Below are 21,936 nucleotides of genomic sequence, written 5' to 3' on the forward strand. Positions count from 1 at the left end.
AAAGCAGAGCCAGAAAGCTTTCAGACATTCTCTCTCTTTCCTCCTCCACCCACATAAAACTGAGAATGAAGAAACCAGTTACCTATGGCATCCTACTCAGACAAAAGGACAACGTCTAGTTTGTTCTCTTGCTTAGAAACTAGGATTCTAAAATAGAATCAAACTGTGGTTTAGACACCAAATGGGCAGGCAAGAGCACACATCTGTCTGCTTTGTTTTGTCTGTGTTATAACTAGGGGTGTGCAAGGCCTGCCTGTTTCAATAAACCTGATTTGGTTTTAACTGAATCAGGAAACCATTTCGGTATTCAGGGAATACCAAATCGGCAAGCCGATTCGGTATTTGCGTTTTGGTAATACATTCGGCTTTTGGGCCTAAAGGCATGCCAGCACACCAACGGGCATGCCAGCAGCATCTTACACAAAAATAATACAACTCACTTCACATTAAAGAATCACCCAAAACACAATTCCTGTCAAAAACACTTTCTTTAACTGCTTTAGGTTACACAGTAGGAGGGCACAACAGGGCATGAAAGCAGTCTACTACACAAAATAAAACAACTCAATTCACTGTTTTTGACAGCAATTGTGTTTTGGGTGATTCTCTGATGTGAAGGGAGTTGTGTTATTTTTGTGTAAGATACTGCTGGCATGCCCTTTGGTGTGCCCCCCTGCTGTGTAACCTAAAGCTGTTCAAGAAATAAAGTGTTTTTAGATTCGGTTTCGTTTTCTCAGCCATGCCGGACGCTCCTCTCGGCTGGTCCGGGAGGAAACGACCGGGCACCCTGACCGGGCGGCTGATCCGCAAGGATTAGCCCCCAGGACTCCCAGGGAGGGAGCCAGGGTCCGGGACACTGCGGGAAGAACTCCCCGAAATCAATGCAGGGGGGGGAATTGCCCGTTTGTCCCTATGGAGGCCGGCAGACGTGCGCGGCGCCTCGAGTGCCGCCGGGCAACGAGAAACGGCAAATAAAAGAAACAGGCGGAAGCCCGTAAACAAGCGAATCCCTTCTGTTCTACAAGCGTTCGTGAAGGAGAGGTTGATCTGAAGAAGACTCGTTCTTCCCCTTCGCTGAGTTCCAGAATTTTGTTGGCGCCCCCCCCCCCCAAATGGCAGCAAAGAAGCAAAGTCCCGCTCTCGGTAAGTCAATCTCGGCTACCTTGAAGGGAGAGTCGCTCGAAGAGTTGGTGCGCAGGGCGGTGGTGGAAGCCATAAAACCCTTTGTTGACAAGCTGAACGAAACTGATCAAAGGGTGGGCTTAATTGAAAGCGAAGTGAAAACCATTAAGGCAGCAGCGGGGGGGGGCAGAGAAGTCTGCTCTGGAAAGTGCGTCACTTGTGAAGGCTACAAAAAAGGAGCTGAAGCTGGTTGAGAACCAGCTGATCGGGCTACAGATGGAACGAACGCAGACAATTTTGCGTCTCCAAAACGTGAAAGAGGAGGAAAAAGAGGATCTGTGGGAGGTGGTCTCGGAACTATTGGCGATACCCGCGAGGACGACTAAAGAAGAGGTTAAAAGCGCCATTTTGGAGGTCCGTCGGGCTTCTTCAAAATATGCAACAAAGCGACAGTTGCCTCGTGAGATCATTATTGACTTTTCATTTAAAAAGATTCGGGACACCATCCTATATAACTCATACAATGCGGATTTGGACTTTATGGGTTTGAAAGTCAAGATTTTGAAGGACGTTCCATTTCTAGTCCGGAAAAGGCGTTTTAAATATAAAAAGTTTGCAGCTCTTCTGAGGGACCATGGAATAAAGTACAAATGGTTATTCCCGGAAGGAATATGGTTTAGATATAAAGATCAGGCCTATAAGATATTATCAGAAGATCAACTAAAGGATTTTGAGAATAAAAACCCAGAACTCTGCTGCACCGAGAACGAAGAAAAGGAGGAGCCGGAGGGGGGGAGGAGGAGGAGAGCACCGCAACAGCGGTTGCACAGAGAGAACTGCGTCCGGGACCTAGAAGGGGGAGGAAAGTTTAATCAGAATTTGAAATGTTTATTCTCTGTATGATTAACCACTCCATCATTATCCTATGGAGCTATTTTTGTATTATGACAGTATGAAGGGAAACATTGAAGTGTAGTGTTTAGTGTTTGTAGTTCATTCCCCCCCTTTTTCTTTTTTTTTCTTTTTCCACCCCCCTTTGTCCCTTCCCTCTCCCCTTTCCTTGTGATAGTCTTGTGTAGTGCTGTGTAGTGTTTTGTAGTTATGAAAAATAAAAAAAAAAAATAAAAAAAAGAAATAAAGTGTTTTTGGCAGGAATTGTGTTTTTGTGATTCTTTAATGTGAAGTGAGTTGTTATTTTTGTGTAGGGGAATGCTGGAATGCCGTTTGGTGTACCCCCCTGCTGTGTAAACTACAGCTGTTAAAGAAATAAAGTGTTTTTGACAGGAATTGTGTTTTTGTGATTCTCTGATGTTAAGTGAGTTGTGTTATTTTTCTGTGTGGGGGACTGCTGGTGTAATGTGTCACAATGCTTTGCCTACTTGTACTTTGAAAGTGAGAAAATAATTTTTTTAAACTTTATTCAGTGTGTTTTTGTGTTTTATTCTTTGTTGTGCCATTGGTTCCCATCATAGGGAACAATGGGGCTGGCTGGCCAGCCATCTCTGTAGGTGGTGGCGGAATCAAGGGGGAGGGTGTTTGTGGTTCAGGTGCTCTTTCACAGGGACAAGCTCGCACTCAGGAGTGTGCCCACCATTGTGGCACCCCTGGGCTGTGCATAATTGCCCTGGGAAAGAGAGTTTAAAAGTTCCCATCACAGGCCAGCCTGCTCCTGGGGTAGTGGCTGGTGTGGGAATGTTGGGGAGGGTGTCTTTGGGTCAGTGTGGGGCTGTGGGGGGGTGGATTTAAAAGGGGGACTGTGCCTGTGGCCATAGATGCCACATTCTGTGGGTTCCTGCTGTGGGAGATTTTCCCATAACAGGAATCAATAGAAAGTGGCTGGCCACAGGACAGGGGAGGTTAGGTTTTGGGGAGGGGGTATGTGGTATTTGGTAGTTTGGGTGCAGGTGGACTGTGGCTGTGGCCATTGGCAGCCCCAATCCCATGTGTTTCTGCGGTGTGGAAGTCTTCCCCACAGTAGAAAGACTAAGTGGTGTGGCAGGAGAACCACCTTTGGGGGGGCATAAAATGGCCCCCCAAAGTGGGATCTGGTTGAGCCTTGGTGGAGGGTGGGAGGACAGGTAGAAGATGGGCCCCTGAAGGTTGGGGGCATTTTGCATGCAAAATGCCATCCCTAGCCAGACAAGCCTCTCTTATTTCCCCACAGGAAATAATGGAGAAAGGGCAGCATCTTTGGGAGGCCATAAAATGGCCCCCCAAAGTGGGATCAGCATGGGCCTTGGTAAAGGGTGGGAGGACAGGTGGGAGATGGGCCCCTGAAGTTTGGGGGCATTTTGCATGCAAAATGCCACCCCTAACCAGACAAGCCTCTTTTATTTCCACCATAGGAAATAATGGAAAAAGGGAAGGCTAAGAGCAGCATCTTTGGGAGGCCATAAAATGGCCCCCCAAAGTGGGATCAGCTTGGGCCTTGGTAGAGGGCGAGAGAACAGGTGGGAGATGGGTCCCTGAAGGCTGTGGATTTAAAAAGGGGGTGGCAAGCAAAATGCCACCCCTAGCCAGACAAGCCTCTCTTATTTCCCCCTTAGGAAATAATGGAGAAAGGGGAGGCTAAGAGCAGCATATTTGGGAGGCCATAACATGGCCCCCCAAAGTGGGATCAGCTTGGGCCTTGGTGGAGGGTGGGAGGACAGGTGGGAGATGGGCCCCTGAAGTTTGGGGGCATTTTGCATGCAAAATGCGACCCCTAGCCCGACAAGCCTCTCTTATTTGGGTGACTTCAACTTCCCCAATGTGTGCTGGGAGACAGGCTCGGGCACATCTAGAGATATTAGAAAATCTGGCAGGGCACCTGAGTGGCTAATTGACATTGACAGAGAGGTTGTGGAGAGGCATCTGGCTGCACTGGATGAATACAAATCCCCTGGGCCGGATGGAGTGCACCCAAGAGTGCTGAAAGAATTTTCTAGAGAACTTGCAGAACCCCTGTCCATCATCTTCAAGGCCTCCTGGAGGACTGGGGATGTGCCACAAGGTTGGAGAAGAGCAACTGTTATCCCAATCTTTAAGAAAGGGAGGAAGGATGACCCAGGAAACTACAGGCCGGTCAGTCTGACTTCTGTTGCTGGGAAGATATTAGAACAGATTTTAAAGGGATTAATTTGTAAGCATCTGAAGGACCACTCAGTGATTCGGGGAAGTCAGCATGGTTTTGTTCCTAACAGATCTTGCCAGATGAACATGGTTTCCTTCTTTCATCGAGTGACCAGCTTACTGGATCGGGGGAACTCTGTTGACGTGATTTATCTGGATTTCAGTAAAGCTTTTGATAAGGTCCCCCATGACATTCTGATGGGCAAACTGGAAGACTGTGGAATGGCCTATAGGACAGTTCAGTGGATAAGGAACTGGTTGGAGGACCGCACTCAAAGAGTGGTAGTCAACGGCGTTTCATCAGATTGGAGGGAGGTGTCCAGTGGGGTGCCGCAGAGCTCGGTTTGGGGCCCAGTACTTTTCAATATTTTTATCAATGATCTGGATGAAGGAGTGGAAGGGCTGCTCATTACATTTGCTGATGATACCAAATTGGGAGGGGTAGCAAACACCTAAGAAGATAGAATTAAAATTCAACAAGACCTGAATACTCTGGAGAAGTGGGCAGCTGTGAATAGGATGCAATTCAACAAAGAAAAGTGCACAGTATTACATCTGGGCCACAAAAACGGGAAGCACAAATACTGGATGGGGGATACACTTCTGGGCAGTAGTATATGTGAAAGAGATCTTGGGGTAAGAGTGGACTGTAAACTAAATATGAGCAGTCAGTGTGATGTGGTGGCAAAAAAGGCTAATTCAAACTTGGGTTGTATCAAAAGGGCCATAGCGTCGAAATTGCAGGAGGTCATAGCCCCTCTCTATACTGCCTTGGTCAGGCCACACCTGGAGTGATGTGTGCAGTTCTGGAGGCCTCACTTCAAAAAGGATGTGGACAAAATCGAGAGGGTGCTGAGGAGAGCGACAAGAATGATCAGGGGTCTGGAGACTGAGCCCTACGAGGAAAGGCTGAGGGCCTTGGGAATGTTTAGTTTGGAGAAGAGGAGGTTGAGGGGGGACATGATTGCTCTCTTGAAATATGTGAAAGGCTGTCATTTGGAGGAGGGCAAGGAGCTGTTCCAGTTGGCAGCAGAGGGTAGGACCCGAAGCAATGGGCTTAAATTACATGCACAAAGGTACCAGCTGGATATTAGGAAAAACTTTTTCACGGTCAGAGTAGTCCAAAAGTGGAATCAGCTGCTTAGGGAGGTGGTGAGCTCCCCCTCACTGGCAGTTTTTAAGAAGAGGCTGGATGAATACTTGTCAGAGATGCTTTAGGCTGATCCTGCACTGGGCAGGAGGTTGGACTAGATGGTCTGTATGGCCCCTTCCAACTCTATGATTCTATGATTCTATTTCCCCCATAGGGAACAGTAGAGTGGAGGTGGATAGGGGCACCTTCTTTGGGAGGCCATAAAACGGCTCCCCAAAGTGGAATCTGCCTGAAACTTGGTGGAGGGTGGGAGGACAGGTGGGAGCAGGTCCCCTGAAAGTTGGGAGCATTTTGCTTGCAAAATGCCACCCCAAGCCACCTAGAAAGATGAGTTGTTTTTCCCCATAGAGAACCATGGAGAGTGTAGGAGGATGGGGCACCTTGTTTGGGGGGGCATAACATGGCCCCCCAAAGTCCAATCTTTCTGAAACTTGGGGGGTAGTTAGAGGAGAGTTAGGAGAAGGTCTCCACCAAGTTTGGTCGGACATAAAATCCCCCCCCAGACTCCCGGAAAGCCTGGAAAAGGGTTTCTCTTTGAAAACAACGGCCAAATCGATTCGGCAATCTCTGATTCAGTATTACTGAAATTTTTCGGTATTCAGAAAAAGTTTCATTAATACCGGAAAAAACCGAAAAGGCCCTGATTCGGTAACTTTAACCTAATCAGAATACCGAATTGCACACCCCTAGTTATAACAACAACATTTGATTTATACATCACCCTTCAGGACAACTTAACACCTACTCAGAGCGGTTTACGAAGCATGTCATTATTATCCCCACAACAAAAACCCTGTGAGGTGGGTGGGTAGGGCTGAGAGAGCCCTGAAAGAGCTGTGACTGACCCAAGGTCACCCAGCTGGCTTCAAGTGGAGAGTGGAGAATCAAACCCGGCTCTCCAGGTTAGAGTTCTGCTGCTCTTAACCACTACACCAAACTGGATGCCTAGAGTAATTGTGGTTTGTTCCAAAACGTGGCTTGTTCTTAGCTCTATGTGTGAAAGGAGAAGGTATTGGGGAGGGTGTCTGTAACACATGCCATTTCTCTCAAACATTTTATTTTTATTAAAAGTTTAGAATTTAGAGCCTGGAGAGTAAAAGTCACAGAGCATGGGCAGTTAGTAACATTGCTTCTCTATTATCAGCTGCCAGAACCCTCCCCTCAGTCTGTCTGGCCGCCTGCAGCAAGCAAGGGAAAGCCTAGAGCCTGACTGAGAGAACTGCTGGTTTCTTTGCAAGTATGCAATAGGCCCAACCAAGTAGAAATTAAATTTCAGAATTTCCCTTCTAGGAGATATTATAAAGAAGGGGTTTATCAAACTGTTTGATATTGTTTAAAACTCTCCCCCCCCGCACCCCACCCCAGTCAGTCTGGCATGTAGACTAGAGTCTGACTGAGGGAACTGCTGCTTTCTTTGCAGGCCAGAGCCAGAGATAAGGAGCCTGAAGAGCAGCCAAGTGCTTCTTGCAGACATTGGACTGCTTCTTGCAGTTTTGGACTTAGCGTTCTCTTTGTATTACTGGACATTATTTGTTAAGGCTTGCCAGTGTTCAGAGGGCCATTTCTAAAGGCCACTGAAGATTCCTGACTCTGCAAATATTGTTATGGTCATAGCAATTATTATTAAGTTATACTTGCAGTTGTAAAGATGCTGGGTTTTGGACAAATGTTTGTTACTTTGAATACTATCTTATTTTGAGTGTTTTCTTTGTAAAGCAATTTCATGGTTACTTTCCAAGCCACAGGGGTGCTGTCATTTATTGACCTGACCGCCCCCCCCACGCAACCCTCCAATTGGAAACTATAATTTAGGAGAGAGATCTATGTTGCCTGAAGCTTTCTTGGATGTATTCCTGATGTCTGACTACAGCTGCAGTGGTTTGCCACTCAATGATCTAGACTGGACTTCGTCCCGTAACCCAAACAGTGAGGTTGTACCTTCATAGGTGGGGGCTGTTGTCTGAAGGTTGCCGTCTGCCGGGTGTCCTGTTTCCTGGCCACCTGCAGCTGTTGTGCTGCAGCTGCAGCAGCAGCCAAAGATTCTGGGATGGGAGGCTCCTGTGGTTCCGTCTGCCACTCCGCTTTCTGCTTTTCAAAGTAACTAGACAAAACAAACAGCCAAATAATGCACACCGGTCATTGCTTACAGTGATCTTTTTCCTACTGAGATCATTACAAGGTTTCAATTAGTAAGGTTAAAATCTAGGTGAAAGGGGCCACTGCATTTTACCCAGGGCCTTGATTGGTCTGGGTGACTATAGAACAAACCAGAGGATAACTCAAAGTGAAAGCAACGGGAGGTCTCATCAGTGCAGAAAGCCTGCTTCAATGGCCAAACTGACTACTTATTTACATAATAGACCAATAACCGAATTTTGGGGGAAATGGAAGGACCTCTTCAATTACTTAGGCAGAAATTAACTAATACAGAAGTTTGCATAATTAAAACATCCTAAGTAGAGGGTCCCCAAGTTCTCCACAGTTAACACACAGGTGTTCCAGTTGAAGTAACTTTATTAGAGAGCCATTCAGTAGAAGATGCATAGACAGTGGAAATTGGCAGAAGTAACGTGGGTAGGGCTAGCAATGTTAGTTATAGGGAATATTCCCACCTTTGGTACAAGGACTGTTAACAAGGGGAGGGGGAGGGGAGACATTATTTTAGAGCAGGCAGTGAGAAAGATGAACTTATCTTTGGTTCTCAAGAAGTGCACACCATGAGACAGCTTCAGCTAGCATTCAAGGATACCGGCTCAGCAGAACAAGAAAGAGAAAGTAAACATTTGCAAGACAACCTACTGGCATTGAACAATAAAGAACTTCCCACACTCTCAGAAGCCAGAGGCAGAATTCATATGCATTCATGGCAGATATGCAGGAGGCATATATGAGAGAGGGAAGGAGAATTATGATCTATCTATCTATATTCCGCCTTTCACGCTAAGATTCAAGGCAGATTACATAGTGTGAGATTAGTACAATCAGTGGCAATGACAAGGGCAGGCATTTCCATACAGTGTCAAGAACATTTCCATAAACAATGTAATAGGGTAGTTCACATCTCTGCCACGGCTAATGCACTGCCTACAATGCAGGCACTGGGCAAATCAGGGGTCCTCCGTTCTCTGGAAGTGGTTCCAGATTTTGGAAGTGAGGGGGGCCCCACACTTCCCAGGGGAGGCACTCATGGGCCCCCCATGAGACACCTCCTGTGAGGTGCTCGGGCCGGACACACCGTGACCCACTCTCAGCTGGGCAGTTGGGGATGGATGAGGCTGAAGGGGCTGAGATGTGGGCACTTCCACCACAGTCTCTTCCTCTTCCTCCAGCAACCTCTCTTCTTGCACAGCCGTGAGAGGCCTGCTACTGGCCTCAGAGGAAACAGGGGAGGACCGCCCAGCAGGGGTGTTTAGGGTTGGGGGGGTTGTTCTGTGATGGGTTGCTTTGGAGTGTGTGGTGTGGCCGGACTGTGGCTGCGGCCATTGAGCAGCACCAATCCATGTGTTTCTGTTGTGTGGATGGAAGTCTCCTCAGGCCCTATGCCACCAGCACACCCAGCTATTTACGGGACACCACTGACTTCCTCAGGAAAATACAGTCCATTGACAACCTACCAGATGACACCATCCTAGCAACCATGGATGTGGAGGCTCTATACACCAATATCCCACATGCAGATGAACTGCAAGCCATAAGGAATATTATCCCGGACAAAACCACAGCACACCTTGCCACTGAACTTGGCCACTTCGTACTCACTCACAATTACTTCAAATTTGGTGACAGCTTATATCTACAGATTAATGGCACAGTCATGGGCACACGCATGGCACCACAATATGATAACATATTCATGGCAGACTTGGAGCAATGCTTCCTCAGCTCCCATCCACTGAAACCACTACTGTACTTAAGATTCTTGGATGACATCTTCATCATTTGGACCCATGGGAAAGAAGCCCTTGAGAGATTTCATCAGGACTTCAACAACTTTCACCCTACTATTTGTCAGAATCTGTTTTAACCTAAGTAACGCCATGTTTAATCCTGTAGTGTTTAGACTTCTTTCTCTCCAGGCAACACCTGCAAAGAGCCGGTTCCATGGGAATGGATACTGTCTTATCTGCTGCTTTGACCTTGGCCAGCTCAGAGCTCCTCTGAGAAGTTTTGCTGTATGAACTCGGGGGGGGGGGGAGGCTGGGCTCCGGGAGTGTGAAATGTAACAACCTTTACTCTATGAATCATTCCTAGCAACGCTTTGCTCGGCCAGGATCTCTAATCCTGGAATATGCACATCTGGGCTTGAATGCTGTCTTTCATAATAAACCTTTTGAAATCAAAAAGACCTCGTCTTCTTGCAGAAGGGAGTGAAACAGACTATCGAGTCTGGAATGCCATAGCCTGACATTTTGCTAGGAAACTTCCCTTTGAAGTCTACAACCCCTCACCCAGGGAGAATGGATACCGAGGACTCCTTGATTGATCTAGTCGACCCTGGACAGGATGGGGATGACTCCACACCATTGGTGCCAGTAAGAGGACTGGGGGAGGCTCCGGACCCAGGCGAAATACCCACCCAAGCGCCCTCAACGGTTCCTACAGAAGGAGCGGGGTCGGTTCCCGCCGCCCTGATGGAGTCCGTGCCCGTCGGAAGAGGGGAGCAAGCCAACCCGGCTATAGCAGGCGCACGACCGAAGGTGCGCGAAGTTACCGATCAGAATCTGTTGATTTCGCTGCTGACTCCATGGCAGTGGGGCTCCCGTCCACGAGAGACGAGGGAGAGGAGAGCGGGGAGCATGTTTTCCCGGTCAATGATCGATGTGAGACGCACTGTCGGGTCGACGGAACAGGAAGGCCCCAGCATCATCTGGGATCTAAGGAGAACAGCACGCACTCCAGAAGAAATGCGGGCCAGCAACCAGCCCTGGTATAAGTGGGATGTAGATGCTGGCCGTCTGGAAGAATGGGACCCCAGAGGGGGGGCAGAGGATCTCCAGGATTGGGAGACCACCCGACAGGAACTTAAGAGCTGGGATTATACAGATGTGAACTCAGCCAAAAACTGGGAGTGTGGGCGCACTCAGCAGCTGGAATATCGAACCCAGGTAGTAGATACGCAACAGTTGGAATATTGAACCCAGGTACTGGATACTGGGATTTCGGCAATTACTGGCTTAACAAAAGGGATTTTAGCCAGCATGACTATTGAAGAGGAACAAGTGCTACAAGGTGATGCAGTAGTCGGGCCGACACAGCCCTCCATTACTACAAGTACAACCCAAGGATGGAGGACATTCAGAGGTGAAGAGGGGCCGGATAGGCCGTGGCCCATGGATTACATCCCTCCAGAATCAACTGAACCCAGTGAAAGAGGGAACAATGGGGCCAACAGAGAAGCCGCTGAATATTACCGCCGAATGGAAGGGCAGATGGGAGTGATGGAAGAGGAATTAGCTCAAGCCGTCTACCTTATTGGTGAGTTGGTGAGAGGCCAGAGAGAGGTTCATGAAGCGGCTGATCAATTACGGCAAGTGCTGGCGATAGCTCAAGGACAAGTACCTGCGGGTGACCCAAGATCTGTGGGCACACAGTCCATCCCAGGATCAGGAGTGGGTCCACCACCAACGCAAGCGCAGGCTACTCCAGTCCATACTACGCCAATCCAAACTGCCGTCCTGCAGCAATCAGTTTCGCAGGTGCTACCAACTCCTCCGCCGACATTACAGCCTCAAATCCAACCAGTGCCACTCCAGACAGCCTCACAGCAAGTACCACCACCACCTACACCTCAAATCATTCCTCAACAGCAACAACTCCCTCCCCCTCCAAGACTGGTGGCTCCGCAAATACCTCCTAGACAGGTGACACCCCAGCAACCCCCAATACTACGACCCCTGCCTCTGATGCAAATTCCCCCGGGGCCCAGGGACCAAGAGCCCCATTGCCTGGAAGCCTGCCCAGGCCGTGACCTCTAGGGACTCCCAGAGATCCACAAGACCAGCCTAGAGGACTGATGCAGGGGCTGATGCCACAACCTGCCCCTGTGCAGCTACCACCGGATAGACGGAGAGAACCAGAACTACCATTAAACTGGATTAAACTGGAAGCCACTTTCGATGGCGATACACAAAAGTTGGGATTCTTTGTAGTACAAGCACTCCACTTTTTTAACCGTTGGGGACATCTGTTTCCGGACGAGGAAAGTAGAATTGATCACCTGGCATCGAGATTGGAAGCAGCCGAATGGTATGTAACCTTATGATTCTGGTGCTCCAGAATTAGACACTTTGCAAAGTTTTATGGCTGCCTTGCGTGCCCAATACGAAGACCCCCTTGAGGAGGATCGTTCCCGCACTGAACTGCATACTTTACGGCAAGGTGCTCAACCAATCAGAGATTATGCAGCCAAATTCCAGCAGCTGGCAGCCAAATGTCCTCACTGCGAGGAAGGGACTAAAATTGTGATGTTTAAAGGAGGCGTGAATCCCAGGTTATTGGATCGAGCACTAATACAGGACGATCCGCCAACACTTCTAGGATGGATCCAACTGGCTTGTGAAGTCGAAAACCGCATATAACAAGTGCGGTTAGTAGAGCAACAACATGCTATAGGAGCAAGAAGAACGTCAATAGTACCCAAAGGAGGTTGAGCGGGGCCCCCAAGTCATGGGGCTAGAGACACTTGCTGGAGACAAGGACTATGCCTCCAATGTGGCCAAAGCGGACATTTCGCGGCACAATGCCCTGCACGCATACCGGCACCGGCCACCCCAACCCCGGCGCATCCCGTACTAGCTCCGAGAGCAAGCAGAGGAAGGGGGATGCCCAAACGCAACCAACCAGAAAAAGGCCTAGAAGCAGAGGAGGTGTTAATGGAACTCGAAGTACAGCTCCCGGAGAGTGAAGAAGAAGCGCCCATCCCTCAGTCGGGAAATGAGATGGATCTGTCGTAAAAAGACCCGAACGGCAGATCGAAAAGAAAATCACCCAAAATGAGGTGAGAGAAAAGGGGTCTATCTTGTTTTTACCAGTAATTTTATCAAACCCAAAAAGGGGAATGCATATTTGCGTAGAAGCATTAATCGATTCAGGATGTTCCAGAGATATTATAGCCCCGGCCTCAGTAAATGGGTTAGGCCTGGAAACTAGAGAACTGGAAAATCCTATTATCTTTGAACAAATGGATGGATCCAACATGAATCCCGTGACATTAGAAACCGAACCCATACGCACCGGGATGAAAAACCACTGGGAGAGGAGATGCTTTGTAATCAGCCAAGCTGCAAAATACCCTCTTATCCTCGGCAGTTGTTGGTTATGGGATCATAACCCTCACATAGACTGGACAAAAATAACAGTGGACGTCAATACTAACTATTGCACTCAACATTATTGGCAACCCGAATGGGGAAGGCCTGAACCACCACAATTAGATGTAGCTCTTCTAACTCAAGAGGATTTGAATCGCATCCCCAAGAAATATAGAAGTCTGAAACAAGCGTTTAGTGAAGAGGAAGCCGACAGTCTTCCTCCCCACCAAGCTACAGACTGCGCCACTGAGATTATTCCGGGAGAAAGTCTACCAAAAGGCAAACTATATTCCATGAGTCCATTGGAAAGAGAAGAACTAAGAAAGTTTATTGATAAAAACTTGGCAAGAGGATTCAACCGTCCGGCTAATAGCCCTCATGCAGCCCCTGTACTCTTCGTAAAGAAAAAGGATGGCGCATTAAGACTATGCACCGACTTCAGAGGAATCAATGCTGTGTCTACAACCAACGCCTATCCCATCCCACTCATCAGAGATCTACTCAACGTTGTGGCACAAGGTAAGATCTTCTCCAAATTAGATTTGAAAGATGCCTATTTTCATGTAAGAATTAAAGAGGGAGATGAATGGAAAACCACATTCAACACGCCATTAGGACAATATGAATACCTGAGAAGGGGGAAAATGGATAAGGGGTTGGAAAACTGTTGGAAGTCAACAAAAGGGGGGGAAGGGAGGGGGTTAGAACTTGAATATTTAAAGGAAATGGATTGTAATGAATATAGTATTGATTGATTTCTAATCCAATAAAAAATTTTCAAAAAAAAAAAAGGACAATATGAATACCTTGTTATGCCTTTTGGCTTATCTGAAGCCCCGTCTGTATACATGTCTATGATCAATGAAGTATTGCACAAATACTTATATAAAGGAGTGGTTGTTTATCTAGATGATGTGTTAATTTACTCAAAAACAAAGGAGGAACATGTAAAACTAGTGCGAGAAGTGCTGACCACTTTAATGTGCCACAAGCTCCCTATCAAACTCTCTAAATATGAGTTTCATAAAACAGAATTGGATTACTTAGGCTACCGTATATCCGGACAAGGGCTAAAAATGGATCCTGCCAAAATACAGGCAGTACAAGATTGGCAACTCCTTCTACCCGAAAGCAATTGCAATCTTTCCTGGGATTTGCCAACTTCTATAGAGACTTCATAGAAGGGTTCGCCCAAATTGCCCTTCCACTAATGGAGCTCCTCAAAACTAAAGATAAAGGGGAACAAGCAAGAAAACCCACCTCCAAATTAGACTGGAGCCCACAATGCCAACTAGCTTTTGAAAAACTCAAAACTAAATTTATATCCGAGCCCGTTCTACAACACCCCGATGAAAATCGCCCGTTCATAGTGCAAGTTAATGCCAGCAATGCGGCAATGGGGGGGGGGGTGCTGCTGCAAAAGGGGGGAAATGGAAAAGCTAAACCATGTGCATATCTCTCTAGAAAATTTTCTGAATCTGAGAGGCATTGGAATGTATGGGGGAAAGAAGCCTTTGCCGTTAAAGTAGCTCTCACAGTATGGTGTCACTGGCTTGAAGGAGCCAGGCACCCTTTTGAGGTGTGGACTGATCATAAAAACTTAGAAGCACTAAAAAGCCCCAGACGCCTTAATGCCAAACAACTCAGATGGGTGGAATTCTTCTCCAAATTTAACTTCACCCTCAACTTTCTACTGGGGAAAACTAATTTCTTAGCTGACGCTCTCTCGTGCATGCCCCAACATCAGAGCAAGAGAGAGGAAACCATAGACACAGTGTTCACTCCTCACCAACTAGGAGGAGTGGTCTCTACTCGCAGCCAAACTGCGCAAACTCAAGCAGAGGAAAAGGGATGGAGAGCAAAAGTGAAAAGCGAGGTGGAAAAAGAAGGGGAGGAAGCGCCCAAAGCAAAAATGTCTCAAATGGAGACTGGGTTAAAGAAGATAGACTGTATATACCAGCCAGTCTCCAAATGGAAATTCTACAGCGTTGTCATGATGCCCACACCGCGGGTCATTTCGGTTACCTAAAAACCCTCCACTTAATACAGAGACAATTTTGGTGGCCTGGGATCAGAAAGGATGTATCCCAATATGTATCTTCATGCCCAACCTGTATAAGTGCCAAAACCAGAAAAGGGAAACCACCGGGACTTTTACAACCACTATAAACCCCCAATAGACCCTGGGAAGTAATTTCTATGGACTTTATTACAGATTTACCTCCCTCCAAAGGTTGCTCCTGTATTTTAGTGGTTGTGGATCTGTTTTCCAAACAAGCACATTTCATTCCCTGTACAACCATTCCCACCGCCAAAAAACTAGCTGAAGTATTTATGAAACACATTGTGAAGCTGCACTCTTTTCCCTCTAAGGTGATATCGGATCGCGGCCAATTCGTTGGCCAATTCGTTGCCAACTTTTGGCAGGAGCTACTACAGTTAACTGGAATAGAACAAGGAATCAGTTCCGCTTTCCATCCGCAAAGTGACGGACAATCGGAAAAAACTAATCAAATATTAGAGCAATTTCTCCGCTGCTATATTAATTTCCAACAAGACAACTGGGCGGAGCTTCTTCATTTTGCCGAATACTCCTATAACAACGCAGTCCACAGTTCAACCAGTGAAACCCCCTTCAAGATTGTACACAGCTACGATGGCAAAGCATTCCCCTTTAAAGTGCCTGAGAAACAACAACCCAAGGGGGATCTTCATCAATGGTGGACTGCCCTCAGTGAACAATGGACAACCATCCAAACAGCTCTAAACAAAGCAAAAGCAGACTATAAAAAATACGCAGATCGCCACCGTGCGAAACAATGGGAATTGCACCCAGGAGACAAAGTATACATATCAACAAAGAACCTTAGGATGGATCAAACCAGCAAGAAACTTGCTTTAAAATATTTAGGACCGTTTCCTGTTAAAAGAGTAATTAATCAAGTGACTGTAGAAATCAATCTTCCAAAGAACTTACGCCACGTCCACCCAACGTTTCATGTCAGTCTTTTAAAAAGGGCTCCTGCACCAGATAACTGGCATCCATCACCAGCCACCCCTATTCCCACCATGATCAATGACCAGGTGCACTACGAAATTGATGAAATCCTGGACTCTAAAATCAGATATCACAAGCTGTTTTACTTAGTTCATTGGAAGGACTTTGAGGAAGGGTACAAAGAACGGGTAGAATCCATCCATGTAAAATCCCCCAGACTTGTTAAACAATTCCATCAAGCATATCCGAACAAACCGGGGGGGAGGGGTCTTAAGGGGGGCAGAATGTCAGAATCTGTTTTAACCTAAGTAACGCCATGTTTAATCCTGTAGTGTTGAGACTTCTTTCCCTCCAGGCAACACCTGCAAAGAGCCGGTTCCATGGGAACGGATACTGTCTTATCTGCTGTTTTGACCTTGGCCAGCTCGGAGCTCCTCTGAGAAGTTTTGCTGTATGAACTCGGGGGGGGGAGGCTGGGCTCCAGGAGTGAGAAATGTAACAACCTTTACTCTATGAATCATTCCTAGCAACGCTTTGCTCGGCCAGAATCTCTAATCCTGGAATATGTACATCTGGGCTTCAATGCTGTCTTTCACAATAAACCTTTTGAAATCAAAAAGACCTCATCTTCTTGCAGAAGGGAGTGAAACAGACTATCGAGTCTGGAATGCCATAGCCTGACACTATTAACCTGGACCCATGGGAAGGAAGCTCTTGAGAGATTTCATCAGGACCTCAATAACTTTCACCCTACTATCAACCTAAGCCTGGACCACTCTACACAACAGGTACACTTCCTGGACACCACTGTACAACTACATAATGGACGAATAAATACCACCTTATACCGGAAACCAACAGACCGATACTCATATCTACATGCCTCCAGCTACCACCCTAAACATACCACTCGGTCAATTGTCTACAGCCAAGCCTTATGTTACAATCGTATCTGCTCCAATGCTCTTGATCGGGACTCCCACTTAAGAGATTTACAACAAGCATTTTTGGGACTACAGTACCCACAAAATGAAGTGAGGAAACAAATCGACAGGGCCAGACTAGTACCCAGAAACAGCCTGCTCCAGGACAAACCTAAAGGAACTAACAACAGAACACCACCACACCACCACACCAACCTCTGCGCAAAAGAATAAATGGATACAAATCTGACATTAAAAATGGCAACATCCAGAAACCAGTGGGAAAACACTTCAATCTACCAGGACATTCCATCAAGGACTTAAAGGTCATTTTAGTTCAACAGAAACATTTCAAAACCAAAATCCAACGGGAAGCTGCTGAATTGGAAATCATATGTAAATTTGACTCAGTCAAGCTGGGATTGAATAGAGACTATGAATGGTTATCTCATTATCAGAAGTAACTGACTTCCTTAACAGAAGCAAACTGATCTCCATATCAGAAGCTACTGTTTGCATTTACTCCTCCCTCCCCTCTCCACCTATATATCTGACCAGTTTCTTCTTGCCCTCCATGCATCTGCCGAAGAGAGCTGTGGTTCTCGAAAGCTTATGCCACAATAAAGTTAGTTAGTCTTAAAGGTGCTACTGGACTCTTTTTGATTTTGCTACTACAGACGAACACGGCTAACTCCTCTGCATCTATGGCACATTAGAAAGAAATTGCATGGTGTGGTTGTGGGAGAACCACATTTGGGGGACCATGTCATGGCCCCCCAAAGTGCAATCTCCCTGAATCTAAGAGGAAGGTGGGAGGACAGGTAGGAGCACTTCCCCTTTAAGTTGGGTGCATTTTGCTTGCAAAATGCCACCCCAAGCCAGAAAAGCCCCCCCTTTTTCCCCATAGAGAGATTAGTGGAGTGGGGGAGGAAAGGAGCACCTTCTTTGGGGGTCCATAACATGGCCTCCCAAAGTGAAATCTCCCTAAAACATGGGGGAGGGTAGTAGGTCAGGTAGGAGAAGTTTCCCTGACAGTTGGGTGCATTTTGCATGCAATATGCCTCCCCAAGCCCGAAAAGCCCCCTTTTTTTTACCACATAGAGATTAGTGGAGTGGAGGAAGATAGGGGCACCTTCTTTGGGAGGCCATAAAATGGCCCCTGAAAGTGCCATGGAGGAGGGTGGGAGGACAGGTAGGGGCAGGTCCCCTGAAAGTTGGGTGCAATTTGCTTGCAAAATGCCACCCCAACCCACCTAAAGGTTGCTTGCTTTTCCCCATAGGGAATAATGGAGAGTGGAGGAGCCGATCCTTTCCGAAACAAACCCGAATCTTTCTAAATCGGGTATTCCGAAGTGGCTGCCACTTCGGAATTCCCTTTATTCCGAATCTGTTTCCCGATTCGAGTAAATCCGAATCAGGAAACCCAAATCAGGCTGGCCCTACACCCCCCCATTTGTATGTAATAACCAATACCTTGAAATGAGCACGGTAACTGATAGGTAGCCAATGGAGTGATTGTAGGATGGGCATGATTTTCAAGCTCCTACTCGCTCCTGATAATAGTTGAGCTACAGCATTTTGCACCAATTGGAGCCTCCTGGTTAACTTAGATGGGAGACCAATGTATAATGCATTACAATAGTCAAGTTTTGATGTCATAGCATGGATCCAGGTGGCCAGGTCGGTCGTGTTGAGTTAAGAAGCCATTTTCCAGGCTCTAGTGAGATTGTAGTAAGCATTTTTTGCAGCTGCCTTAACTTGTTTTTCTAGTAGTAGCGCTGGATCCAGTATAACCCCTAGGCTCTTAACCGAGTCTGCAAGGGTCAAACGAACTCCATCAAAAGTGGGGAGTAGACATGGGCACAAACGGAAAAAAACCCAAACACACTGTTCGTTGCTGCTGATGAACACGAACAAACGAACAGTAACGAACATGTCCCGTTAACGAACATATTTGTTGTTCGTTGTTTGTCGATGCCAGAACAGCCCCCCATTAGACTTAGAGAGCCCATATTCACCAGGAGTGTTCAGCAGGCTCCCCTCCAGCCATCACCCAAGTTTGGTCAAGATTGCAATGTGGATCTTGGAGTTATACATTCCAAAATCCGATGCCTCCAGGAAACTCCCATTCTACACAATGAGAGCCACCAATTGTCTTTTGACCTGTGTACAAGCGGTGGACTCTAGGGGGTGGGGGCTTTGGCCGCTTGCCGGCAGCACCCCCCATGTACCCGCCTGCCAGGGTTCCCAGAGGCAACTTTCCGTATGGAAGTAAGTAAGGGGGTGATGAGTGCGGCCACTGGGCCTGGTAGGCTGGGGGATGCGGAAGCAGGCCACCTCCCCTGTAGGGGGTCGGGCCACTTGCCAGCGGCACCCCCCATGTGCCCGCCTGCCAGGCCTACGTTTTTTTATTCCCGGCGTAGGCCGGAAGGTGGGTGATGAGTGCGGCCGCCAGGCCTGACGGGTTGGGGGAGGCGGCAGCTGGCCACCTCCCCTATAGGAGGCAGGGGGTCTGTCCACTCACCGGCAGCACCCCCCATGTGCCCATCCGCCAGGCCTTCCAGAGGCTACTTTCCACCAAGGCAGTAATTCCGCATAACCAAATGATCCAGTAACAGTCTGCAAAGAAAACCCTCCAGCAAGACATGATGGAATGCTCAGAGGCCTTGCACACACAAACACACATCCTGGTGGGTCAGAGACACCAACACATGTCCACCAGATGGGGACATTATGGCATTGGGGCCAACGCTCTTGTCCACACCTCACGTGGTGCGAAGGTTGTTACCGCACAAACACACCAGCTGGACATGGAGCATTGGATGTTTAGGTGCATGGGATAGATAGGTTTATCAATAGACAGGTGCACAGCTGTATGGGATAGAGGGATGCATGTATACATGGAATACCTGTATTGGATTGACAGGAGAGACAGATACCGTGTTCAGATACCGTGTTCAGGGATACTGGGGAGACAGGTGGATTGCATTAATATCTGCATTATCCTGTCATTGGAAAGTTGGAAGGAAAGATCCAAGGATGGGAGGTGGGGCCCACCCCTAACGTGTAGAAGTGGAGGCTCACATGCTGGCCATTGAGGCGGTGGAGGATGCCCTCCCCCCCTCGTGGGAGAGGCATCGTTTCCCCTAGGAAAGGGGATTGTGGGCAGACAGGTAGGTGCCCACATGTGGAGCTGTAAGCTGCCCCCCGCATCACCCACCTTCCTGCCTTCACAGAAAGGACGGGAGTAGTGGGACCTGTTCCCCCCTGCTCAGAACGGACAGTAACTGCTTCAGAGCTGCTCCTCGTGGCCAAAACCAGCAGCACCAGGCAGCACCTACCTTCCTGCCTTCGCAGAAAGGTTAGGTGGGACTCATTCCCCCCCATGCCCAGAGGGGTCAGCAGGAGCCCATAGATAGGGCCCCCTGGGCTGTGTTGCCCTATCATCATCAGCAGCAGCAGAGCTGTCCCTCGAGGCCAAAAGCGGTGGCAGCTGACATCACCCACCGCCCTGCCTTCGTGGAAAGGACAGGATGGGCAGGACAGGAGAGGTCCTAGGGCGGGGTCGGAGTGTTCCAGAGAGGGATGGGTTAGGAAAGATGTCAGGGAGACAAGGACAAAGGGTTGCCGCCGGCTGCATCATGGAGCAGGAATGGTAAATCTCCTTCGTTGGCGAGCCATGAGCTGAGAAACCCACTAAGTTGCGGGGTAGCAGTGGCAGCTGACATCACCCACCTTCCCGGAAAGGATTGTTTTTCCAATGCAGCATCTGACCTGCCAGCATGGCAATGCTGCCCTTGATCCAGGGGTCACAGAGGGAGGCCATTTGGTACGGCACCTTGTGGTGCAGAGGATGCAAGCGCTCGGCCACACATGCTTGGATCCTCCTCACAAAGTCCCGGACACTGGGGAGCAGCTCTTTCTCGTGCTTGAGCTCCTTGGCCAGGAACTGGTTCAGCCCGTGGATCAGGGGGATGACCTGAACCGGGCTGACCTCGTAGGAGCGCAGGAGCTTGGTGGCCACCTTAAAGGGTTTCAGCATCCGGGACATTTGGGCAAGGACTCTCCATTCCATGGAGCTGAGGCTCAGCTCCTCTCTCCTCCTCAGAACATCTGTGGATGACAGGATGTCCTGCAACGGTCCCCTCTGCTCCACCAGATGACATATCATGTCATAGGTGGAGTTCCAGCAGGTGGGCAGGTCCTGAAAGAGTTGGTGCTCGGGGTCCCCCCTCCCCCTGCCTGTGGAACCACTCGCGGGAAGAGTTGATGCTGCGGGAGAAGTGGGAAGCGATGTGGCGGCAGCTCCCCAGCCCGAGCACGTCACTCAGCACCAGCTGCAGCTTGTGCGCCATGCACACCAGGCCTGGGAGGGATGCCTCTTTCACGGCTGCCAACATGTTGCTTCCTGCGTCCGTCACCATGAAGCCACGGACAAACCCTTCCGCCACCGCCATCCACTCCCTCAGAGCCACATTTACGGTGGTGGTGATGTTCTTCCCAGTATGGACCTCGTCCATCCTCCAATCTGGAGAAGAACTACCCTGTAGCCCGGTGTCAAGCATAGCACCTTTTTCCAGGGGCCAATTCGTGGCCTGGGGCGGTGGAGGTCCTCTGGTTGCCACCAGTGGGTGGTGATGGCAAGGCACCTGTGATGGCAGCCACTCCAGAGGTCGGCCGTGAAGTGTACAGTACGGCCTTTGGCAGCCGACACCTCCCACAGCACCATGTCTCGCGCAGACTGGTAGAGGGCAGGCAGGACAACAGTGCGCCGTGACGGCATGGAGAACCATGGGGCAAAGTGCTAAAGCAGCCTTTGGAAGCCCACACATTCCACAACGGACAGGGGAATCCTTGCAGGGCAATCGTCTCTGCCACCAAATGAACGGCCGCCTCCTGAGCCCTTGACCTCACCCTTTTCAATGGCACTAACCCCGAGCCCAATGGAACAACTTCTCCAAGGGCAGCCTACCTGACCTTTCCGCTCCCACTGGCAGCACCCTCGAGGCAAGGCTTCTTGCTTGGGGTGGATTCCAGTGACCCTCCCACTGATCCCAGCTCAGAGGAGCTGGCATCCCTCTGTCTCCCCCCACCAGATGTTTTGCTGATCAAGGATGGAGAGCACAGGCTTGGGTGGCACATCTTCATGTGCCTGGTCAGGATTGTCGATGACAGGTGCTTTGGGTCATTGCCCCTGTGCACCAGGGCATCACAGACACGGCACAGACACAGGGGTCATTCGGAAGGGCCTGAAATGGCCTCCATACAGACAATTTGAACCGTGGCCCACTAACTGTTCCTGGGGAGGGAGGACGAAGG

At 48.7% G+C, this 21,936-nt stretch overlaps 1 protein-coding gene across 1 annotated transcript in view; it reads right to left on the reverse strand.

The window, feature by feature from the left end:
* The window catches only part of ZC4H2 (zinc finger C4H2-type containing), a 48,869-nt gene that overhangs the window by 4,635 nt on the left and 22,298 nt on the right, over positions 1–21,936 (reverse strand). The window contains exon 4 of the mRNA XM_054996468.1: positions 7,325–7,487. Within this exon, the coding sequence (XP_054852443.1) occupies positions 7,325–7,487 (163 nt within the window). The remainder of the gene's footprint in view (positions 1–7,324; positions 7,488–21,936) is intronic.

This window comes from Eublepharis macularius, chromosome 13, assembly GCF_028583425.1.
Source record: "Eublepharis macularius isolate TG4126 chromosome 13, MPM_Emac_v1.0, whole genome shotgun sequence".
Lineage (NCBI taxonomy): Eukaryota > Metazoa > Chordata > Lepidosauria > Squamata > Eublepharidae > Eublepharis > Eublepharis macularius.